Here is a 9,989-nt window from a genome sequence, read left to right on the forward strand (position 1 = left end):
TCTTACTTCCAGATTGTTTACTAGCTGTATTAAGAATATTTCATTTTCCACCAATTCTCAAACTGGAAATATTTCTTTTAATTCCTTGTAAATGAAAAACAAAGCCCCACCATCTGCCCAGCTTTGTTCCGATAAGTTATATTTGATAAAACACAGGTAAAAAATATTATTGATGTCTTTTCCAACATGAAACATTTTCCCAGATTACATCTAGAATAAGCATCCTTGCTGCGTGGATTGGGTATGTACTCCTAGATATCAGACTAGATGAGGCCAGACAAGTGCTAGGAGATGGCGCTGCACCTCCTGTCCCAACACAGAGAATATCCAAATGCTTACCAAACATGGTATCATTTTATAAATCACAGTGAGCTAAACCAAAGCCATTAGGTTCATCCGAGAAGATCAGGCTCATTTGCAAAAAGTAAAAATGGGTTTATGCAAAACAGAGCAATGGGTGTGAACTGAAAAGATGCTGTAACCACTGAAGTCCTACTGGATGCCTGGGCAGGTCAGATTTGGGGTGAGGAAGCTGGGGAGGTAAGAATTTTTTGAAGAACTCCTCTTTCAATAACTCTTACCCTCACAGACACCATTAGCGCAAGGCTCCCTGAGTGTCAATATTCCTATTTTCCGACCAGAGAACCAAAGGACCACAGAGCAGCGGCAGCAGACACCTCAGACTAACTCCTACTTCCTTTTTCCAGGCCAGTGACAGAAAATCTGCCATCCCTGGGAAGAACATCTGACAGTGACATATTTACGAACAGCAACTCTGCATCTACCAAGTTAGGAGCTGAACTGCCAAGGAATGTAAAAAGTCTCTCCCTAAAGAAATCATCATTTATCAACCCAGACAGGTTTGGGGATTTCAGAACAAACATATGAAAATTTATCTACTGATCAGAATTAGCAACGGTGAGCTCATAGCATAGAGTGCGAGCTGATCAGTTTTAATGGGGGAAGGATGGGAAAATGCTGTGTTGGATATAAAACAGCAATCCAGGATGAAATAAGATTTTAGAAAGTCAGATGAACAAGAACGACTCTGCATTAACTCCAAATCACAGCCATTCTAATACCTAAAAAATAAAAATCACAAAATCACATTGTGAGGCAGTTTGGCCACCACCAAGTGCTCAATAACAGCATAAAAGTACATGGTATGAAATCTTACTAAATTACATGGTATGAAACCACTCACACCATGCATATATTGCTGGAGGATAAACGGGGTTATCTTTCCACTAGTGGTCCTTTCAGTACTACAGCTCACAGGCATTTATGTCGGAAGTTGTTCCCACGTGGATGGTGGCTATCTGTGGTGCAAGAATACACAAGCTCCCGAAGCTGAGCTTCCAGGTCCCGCAGAACAGGAGCACAGAGGGATTCTAAACCCGTGGCAATCCATCTTCACTAATTCCACCATTCATGGTAATTTTAGGAGTCTGCTTGTTGTCCTCAGCTTCTTCAATGGTACACTCCGGAGGCTCTAGGTCATTGTATCTTCTCCGATAGACTACCCTTGAGATCAGGGTTATCAGAAACATTTCCATGATAAGGAGCTGCTGGGTCATATCTGCCAAAAAAAAAAAAAAAAAAGGGCAGGCAAAGAAGAGCCCCCCAAAAGGGGAAAATTACTATTGGACACAAAATGAATACCTGGCTTATTAATTTTCATCTGTTCAAAAGGAACAAACGTTACCATCCTGTCCTCATAACGAGTGTCTCTCGCACTCAGCCATAAAATCAGTTACCGAATTACAGAATTGCCCATCAATAAGCATGCAATAAATTATTATAATAAGTCAAAACACAAGAGATTTAACAGTAATTGCGCATGTTGATTTCTTGTCCTCTCATTTCTGATTCCAACTCTTCTCATTATCAAGTTTTTCTCTGCAACTATGACAGCTATGAAACTTTAGTTATTATTTTTTTAAGTTAAAGCCTAGATTCCCCAAAAGGTACGTGATCCCAGGAAATTAATATTTTGGCAAAACACGAGACAGTGCAGTTAGCAACACTGAACTGTCCCCTTTATACGTAAATGAACAGCATCCTTCCCAAAAGAACTTACATGCTCCTCTTGCTGAAGAGGAGAGTGGTGGAGCACAAGGAATGATTCTTTGCATGGCCAAGATGTTGATAATAGCTGCCTGCAAGTGGTTCAGAATGAGGATAAACTGCACCAGAAAGAGAAAACAGATGCCTCAGCTACCAGAAAAGGGTTTATAGTTCACACAACAATTCTGGTTTTGTAACAGACCCTCTTTTGCCTCATTCTTGGCCTCATTCTTGCCTCCTTTCTTGCCCTCCCTCTCCTCCTATCCAGCAGCAGGCTGCCTGCCATCCTGCAGAATTCATCTTCGCGTCAGGATGACATCGGTGTGAATGTGAGCCCTAAATTACACCTCCGTTTGAAACTTGTTTCTTCTCAGCCCTTTGTTTGGGAGGTGCAATATGCACAGACCTCCCAGCTGGGATTTTACATTCTATTAAGCTCTCAATAATAGGTAACAGTGTTTGAAAAGTTTCCTGGTAATCTGGCCCGTGAGCTTACACTCTCCCTTAGTGGAAGAAGGGCTCAAAGAACACTTTTTCTGTTGTCACCTCTTTTTGCCATAGCAGGCAGATGTGGTGCTCCCTGAGTCATGTGGGACTGGCTTCAATGCCAGAAGGGATGAAAGGCTCCTTGCAGCTTGGCTTCAGCAACAATCCCTGACAATCCATGTTACCTGCTGTTGGCTGAGCTAGGCCTTCGCTGCCTCGGAGACACCAAAGCATCTCTTTAGCTGCTGGGGTAACTTCCCGAGTATAAGCCCCTGTGTTAACAGAGTTTGCCATCTTAAACCCAGATTCACCCTAACACAGCTTTGTGGGTGTGACTATCCCATTTATTGCGTTTCTAAGTGTTTAATAAATTATTTAGCAGAGACCTTAGTGTACCAGTCTCCCTACGTGTCCCGTTGAAGAGGGGTGCATGTCCAAGGGTTCTGCTGTACTCTCTTCAGGGTGATGTGGAAGAGGATGGCCCTCTCCCTGGGATTTTTCAGTCTAACCTATCTGCTTCTGTTCCTTACTATGGAATGATTCCCAGCCAGTATTTTCATTATCATCCAACACTGAAGTGCAGAATGGCCAAGAAAAACATTGTCAAAACAGAACACCACAACTTGCTGAAACACTTCAAACAACAGCCACCTACACAATGCTCCACATCCTCCCCTAGTTTTTAAAAGTAGACACCAGCATTCTGACGTTGTGTTTCAGCGTACCTCATCTACAGAGCTTCCGTCAAGCCCTGCAGAAGGTGCTGTTTCAATTTCAGTTGCCTAAAGACGAACGGACTTCGCGTGGTTCTCATCTCTCCAACGCTCCTGAGAGACTAGAGGTAAATTGGCTCAAGCTGAAACTGAGGAGCAGCCAAGGAGAGCACTTCAAAGGGATGTGGCTTTAACCAGGTAAAAATATGCCTTTGCACAATGCATTTAATGGGAAAAAAAAAAACCAACAACATTTCCACAAAGGATGAAGAACAACCAGGGAGACAGTGTTACATCAGCAGTTAAGAGAAATTCTTATCAGAAATATCAAACTTCTCACCTGATAAAGAGCAAACTTTGGGATGATCTTCTTACAGGTAAGGAGAGTCCTAACTTGCTGAAACATGATTCCAACTGGCCACAGAGCAATAATGGTGAGGATACCAACGAAACAGTTAATCCATATTGCAGCTCCTTTGGGAGATAACTGAGAAGCAAATCAAACAAGGGTACCTATAAAACTTTACAGTGCATTTTACTGTTTCCGGGAGGAAGGTGTGAACTGGATGATGCAGGCGTTAAAATGCTTGCTTCTGTCTCCAGGAAAGTTGATGGCAGCAGCAGTTGCTGGGGTTTGCATGGGGAAACTGCACAGTACCAACCGGAGCGTTAGCACAGTGCGCTCGCCCAGCAGGCATGGACATGTAAACCTGCTCAGTATGAGAAGGAAACAAGTGAGAGGACCCCTCAATCTGACCCCAGCAGCACCTGGGAATGCTCAGGAGAGCGGATTCAGCGTGACATCTTGAGATAGCAATTATTTTATACCATGAAACAACAAAAAATGTGATACTTTTATTCTGAGTTATCCAAGAGGTGCGAAATTATCAAATACAGACTTCTCCATCATTTTGCAGCTTACATGGTACAAAGCAGAAGTACAGTACTATCTTTTGCATGGATATAGAAAATCACCATGATCTGCAGAGAAGCACAGAATTAGGCTTCCTGTTTACAACATACACTTGTTTCTTAAGGCTGTACCTTACAAAACACTGGGCAGATACATCACAAAGTGCTACTTGCAGTCCTGCTATTCTAACCATACAAGTTGGGAAACATACTGCAGCATAATTTGATGCCCAACCCACCCTGATGCCCAGTTTCTTTCCAAGAAAAGCCAGGAAATGGAGAGTCTGGGGAAAGGCAGACATTAATAAGCTTCATGGTCTCAAAAAGAATACAGTAAGGACTCACTTGGAAGTGCTTCCAGATTTCACAGTTTTCGTTGTAGGCTAAGATGCTGACATAAACCCTAAAACCTATAGGTTCTGTGCACCATCTCTGATTAAAATATTTACTCACATTGTAAAGGGTGTAATTGCCATTAGTCCAAAGCACTATTGATAAAAACATGAGCACGGGACGAAGGAAAGCAAACTGAAAAGTTCCCAGCTTCAGCCAAAAGAGGGTTTGCCTAGTCAGGAAAAACAAACAAACAAACAAAACCAAACACATAGGCCAAAATCTTATCAGCAAACCTTAATAACATTTTTTTGATACTGTCAACTGCAAAACTTTTCCTCTCCTACAGCATGTGACTAAAATCTGGAGAAGAACAGCTTCAAGATTAGAAAAATCTTTCCAAGAATTACCCAGTGTTTATTTAGTAAGGTCTCTACAAAAATAGTACATTTCCTAATCTGCAGCAATTACTTACTAAGCAAAGCTGGGCAAAACGTGATGTCTTTCTCTGCCCTGAGGCTAACCAGAGAGCCAGTAGCAGCATAACCGGTTCCTGGACAATAATGTCACTTGCTCTTGCCTTACTATTTCAGTTCTCCGATGAAATCAGGCAATTCAGCCTTCTCGTTCAGACACTTCCTAGGCTACAGGATATAGCCATGAACCAGCAATTATAGGAACTGCTCAAGAAATATAGGTAATAACCACAGGATTACGAACACATGGAAAGGCCTGCAACTGGCCAGCCGCTTAGTGTGTGTGCCTTTTCAAAGATCTATCATTCCCAAAGGACCTTAAAGAATAATATGACAAACAGGGCAGTCACTGCAACGCCACGAATTGTTTCCCTTGTCAACGCAGGTCTATCCTTCTTGACCATCAGACCTCTTCTGCCATCTCTCTCCCTGCTGTATGGTTCCCATCTGTTTATTGTACCTTGTTAGCTTTCCCAGGACTGCTCGACAGTATATGGGTTTTTAAAAGAATTCATCCCTCCCTGGGAGTAGCTCCCTGTTTCCCCAGGAGAGACCGACAGGAGGAATATGAGACTGACCTCTCTCTGGTATATTTAAAAAAAAGAATTGTACCCTGTAAAGGGAAAAGGCCAGATGTCAGAAGCAGAGGCAGCAGATGGGTTTCGCAGTGCTACGGACAGCAGAGAAGAAGCCCTAAGCCCTCTGCAGAGCAGAAAGCCTTTTTTTAAAAAGAGACAGCTGTCCTTCCACCCAGCAGTAGTAGGCACTATCTACCACCTCCTGAAACAAGTTAATGTTACCTAATATCATCCTGGGTGAGCTGCCACTGGGCTGATCCACAGGATGGCTGAGCAGAGGAGCCTCTCCCAAGCTCCCAGCTACCACAACCTATACAGAGGGTGACAGACACAGAAAGAAAACCCAAATATACCGGTGACACATGAGATCTGTAGCACTGCTCTGTCCCATGGCATTTCTTCAGCTTTGACTGCTGAAACGAGCCTGAACCAATGCCCATGAAAACTAGGAGTCACTTAGATCCGTATCAGTAGTTGCTGACTTCATGTGATTGTATTACATCCATTTTTTGAGGTATATTTTTCAGCTGGTTTACTACCTATTCTTCTTGGTGTCCACTCCATGTAAATAATTACTGTTATTCCATTAAAATGAAACAATGGAAATAAGAGTTTAATTTCTAATACCAAATGAGGCAGTTTAAGGAAGAATTACTACAGTAACAATTAGGAATTTCTGCAAAAGCATCACAAAACGCTATGCTGTGTGCCGCTTTCATTTAACCAGACCATAAAGTCCCTAAGGTCCCTCTGATGCTAACATCCAGGCCCTCAGAAAAGTCTCTGTCTTGCACACCCAGCCCTTCAGCTTTTGCTTTTAATGAGAGAAACATTCTCATGCTCTGTGCCAGTAGGAAAGCCCTGGGAAACACGTGAGGCTCCCAGGCATTGACAGGTGACGCTAGCCAGAGGAGGAGCCTCACCAGACGGGGTTTATGTTATAGTATATTGGCTCCGTAGCTGCAGCTCTCCATCCTTACCCCACTCCTCAAAAGTGCTTTAAGTAAGAGAAAATATTGGCTTTTGCCTCGCCAGACAATGCCATTTCACAGAGATCAAAGCTTTCCAGGAATTACAGCTAGTTTTTGTTCTAAAAGTTATTTTAATCTGAAGTAGTTTTAAAGTCAAAATCAGAATGGAAGCTTTCAATTTTATAACAGTATGAGAAATTTTCTTTCAAGACAGCCTCAATTTGACAACTCAGCTTGGGAAAAATACCTAATTTGGAGACATTTGTTCCTTTCTGGAATGAAACTAAATTAAAATCTCATTTATTAGGTTTTCTGGAGTCGAAATTCCTCCTCCCACACCCCACTGCTTACTGTAGAAAGGTTTCTGGGAAGAGAGTGGGATTTGCTGGGGAGATACTACAGTGCTCAGCGTTACTATGAACGGGAACACTGCACGGGGTTAAACGAAATAAACCGGTGGTGGTGTGCGGCCCCAGAGCGATGGCACTGTTTAAAAGAGACGGCTCGAGGCTGATTTTCGGGAAGCGGGGAGGCCCTGTGCTGTAAGCCTGGCCTTGCCAAGTTGGCTGAATTCCCACAGCCGTTTTGCAGCTGGGAAACCTTAAAGGGCAACTCACCTAGTGATGCGCACACGAGGGAGGCAAAGGCAGCAGCAGCAGCAGGGGCCGGTGCTGATCTTGAAGCGACCGTTTTCAAACCGTTTAAGCAGCAGCTTTTGACCGCCGCACTCTTTAATCATCATCATCAGGAACTTGTGGATAATTATGGCAAAAAATCTAGGAGAAGAAGAAGATGCCAGCTTGAACCTGCCCGTGTGTCTCTCTGTGTGCCGGTGCCACCTTCTGTCCAGGGTTTTTACAGCCCGTGCTTTTCCATCAACAGAAATACCAGCACTACCTGCGGAAAACCTTCAGCTTTCCATCACCTTGGAGGATGGGAGCTGCCCTAACCTCACCGAAAGAGGAATAAACCGAGGCACAGGATAGCTGTGGAATTTCCTAAAGCCAAACTGGTGGCAGAGTCAGTATTAAAGAGCAGGTTTTTCTGGCCCAAGCCATTATGGTCAGATTTTTCTGTCTGTTACCTAGTCTTGACTGGTCCAAACTTTTTTTCAGAACAAGTCCTATTCCTCCTTAAAAAAAAAAAAAACAAACCACCACTGACTAACCACCACCACCAAACAGGATTAGGTTCATACATACACATATTTATATAGCTGCCATTGTATGTGCCGCCCCAGCCAGGGTGTGGTTCCTCCCAAATCTGATCCAAGCACTGACTGCTGCAACCCCACCTCTCCCTCCTCCACCAGCTGCGCATTCACAACCCTTCCCAGGAATTACAGATTGTGCAACTGCCCTTTCCTCCCTGTCCCAAGCTGATTTAGGGAACCGATTCACTGATATCCAACCTCACCAAAGGAAAGAGTTCCTCTTCAGCTGCACCGCTCGCTTGAAGGAGCCTGCTCTGCAGCTGGAGGCTGTGAGGGGTCGTGGACGCATGGGAGGGGATGGGACCTCCAGCTTGGGACAGGGACGAGGGGGGATTCACATGGGCTAAGGGACTAGCCATACAACTGGATCCTTGAAAGTTTTTGGTAATCTGCGCTACCTGCACAAATCGCTGCACGCTCACACTGTTCCCCACTGCTGTGTTTTCCCTCTTCTTTTACTCTACTTTCACAGTAAATGCAATGCAGCAAGGGGTGAGGCTACCCATGACAGTCTGTGACGTCCCGCAGTGGGTTCCAAAATCATCCCAAAATCAACTGTGGAGTGCCCAAGGCCACAGCATCCCCCCACCAGGCTCTGCCTACCAAGGCTGTGCCATCACCCCAGAAAGCAAGGACTACGTTTCTCCGTTCTTCTCTGTGCCTGCCAGAGCTGTCACGCTTGTACAGAAAGTGCTTTTATCCGGAGAAGAGTGGAACATTTTTACACTGATACACTCATCGGAGGTTCACTTGCCACCATGAATAACAGACCTCCACGGCTCATCATTAGTGAAAGCGCAGAGAAGTCACAGGTCAGGGTCTCATCCTCGAGACACGCAGAGAGAGGAAAGAAAGAGTAGCGCTTCGAAGCTACTGTCAATCCGAGGGATCAATTACATGCGAGTCACAGATCTTTCATACCGAGGTTCCCACACTAGGGGACTGTAGCACTGGGAACTGCTTCAGCATTTTCCACCTCCCGGGAAAGAGCTGCCAAGAGATTTCCACTCAAACCAAAAATTACTAAATTGTTAAATTTACAAAATGACTGTGTTTACCAAGAGCAGCAGATGTTTAAAGGGAAGAAATTCAGGGTTTGGGGCAACCGTCTAGAAACAAGCAGAATACTCACATTGCTGCTGTGAAATCTGTAAACATTGTTGAGCGAGGAATCCACATGCCAATGCATGAAGTAGTAGCGATCACCTGCAGAGAAAGGGAGGAGGGTTGCACAGAGGGCAGAGATAAAGCAGGTTCATGGGGATTTTCAGGGAAACCCTATTTCCAACATTCAATTTTATCTCTTTTCCATGATAACTTACTGGAGCTGCAGCATTAATCCAAATTATGATTGATCTTTTGGAGGAGGGGATTTTCCTGTAGATGTAGACTGCTTCCTCTATAAACACCAGATTGGCAATTAGCATCATGAGAGTCAAGATTGCAAAGAGAAATCTCCCTGGTAAGTCAAGGCCTGCAGAGAGAGAAGAAAACAGAAAGTTCAGATTTATTCCATAAGTATTCCAAACATTTAATGGAAAGACATAATCTCTGAAGGGCTCCTTAGCCTTATTACCGCAAAGACTCGCACTCATCCTTAGCTACATAGATGGATCATTGATCCTACAAGATGATTCAAATGTTTAAACTTAAGTTCATGACTAAATCTTTCCAGGATCCACAAACATCATGTGGGAGGAATATGCCCCCACGTTCCCAAGGCATTATGCACAAGTCCCCTTCAGAAAGGTGGCGTTCCAGGAGAAATGTCCTTGGATGTAAATACGTAACAGAATATAAATAAATATGTAGTATAAAGAAATACAGTAAATACATATTCTGGCAACTTTTCCAGGCGGACTGCAAGTAAAAATGCATTAACTCAATATTAGTCATTTGCTTCCACGGTATGTTCATAGGCATGAGGTTCAGTGGAAGTTTGTAAGGATAAGCCCCTGATACGTGTTGCCAGAGACAAAACTTGATGCCCTCACCAACTTCTCTTTTACTTCTCCCTTAACGCTAGGTATGGGTACCAGCATTTACCCACGGCTGACAGCAGGTGGATTTTCTCCCAAGAAAGGTGCTTGGGGAGACAGGGGAAATCACTGCGGCGGAGTCACGCTTAATCCAGACGCCCATGCTCACCCCCGGCCCTGGCTCCCGCTGTGGCCGTAGCCTACCTAGGGGCATAGCGAGCAGTGCCTGCACAGGTCAGCTCTGCCCCCGGCTCTTTAACC

At 44.2% G+C, this 9,989-nt stretch overlaps 1 protein-coding gene across 1 annotated transcript; it reads right to left on the bottom strand.

Moving 5' to 3' along the window:
- Positions 1-1,391: 1,391 nt before the first annotated feature.
- Positions 1,392-9,942, bottom strand: LOC104504191 (organic solute transporter subunit alpha-like). Its single transcript, XM_010156851.1, has 8 exons — positions 9,933-9,942; positions 9,072-9,223; positions 8,882-8,955; positions 7,154-7,312; positions 4,632-4,743; positions 3,607-3,753; positions 2,081-2,186; positions 1,392-1,579 (listed from the first exon to the last, which is right to left on the bottom strand). Exons 1-8 carry the CDS (start codon positions 9,940-9,942, stop codon positions 1,392-1,394), a joined length of 948 nt encoding a protein of 315 aa, XP_010155153.1.
- Positions 9,943-9,989: the final 47 nt, after the last annotated feature.

This window comes from Eurypyga helias, unplaced genomic scaffold, assembly GCF_000690775.1.
Source record: "Eurypyga helias isolate BGI_N326 unplaced genomic scaffold, ASM69077v1 Scaffold42398, whole genome shotgun sequence".
Lineage (NCBI taxonomy): Eukaryota > Metazoa > Chordata > Aves > Eurypygiformes > Eurypygidae > Eurypyga > Eurypyga helias.

Excerpts from the sequence above, each read along its gene's own strand:
- LOC104504191 (XM_010156851.1), bottom strand. Across the intron at positions 8,956-9,071 it reads GGATTAATGCTGCAGCTCCA|GTGATCGCTACTACTTCATG; the intron begins GTAAGTTATCAT and ends CTTTCTCTGCAG. Across the intron at positions 4,744-7,153 it reads CCTCGTGTGCGCATCACTAG|GCAAACCCTCTTTTGGCTGA; the intron begins GTGAGTTGCCCT and ends TTTCCTGACTAG.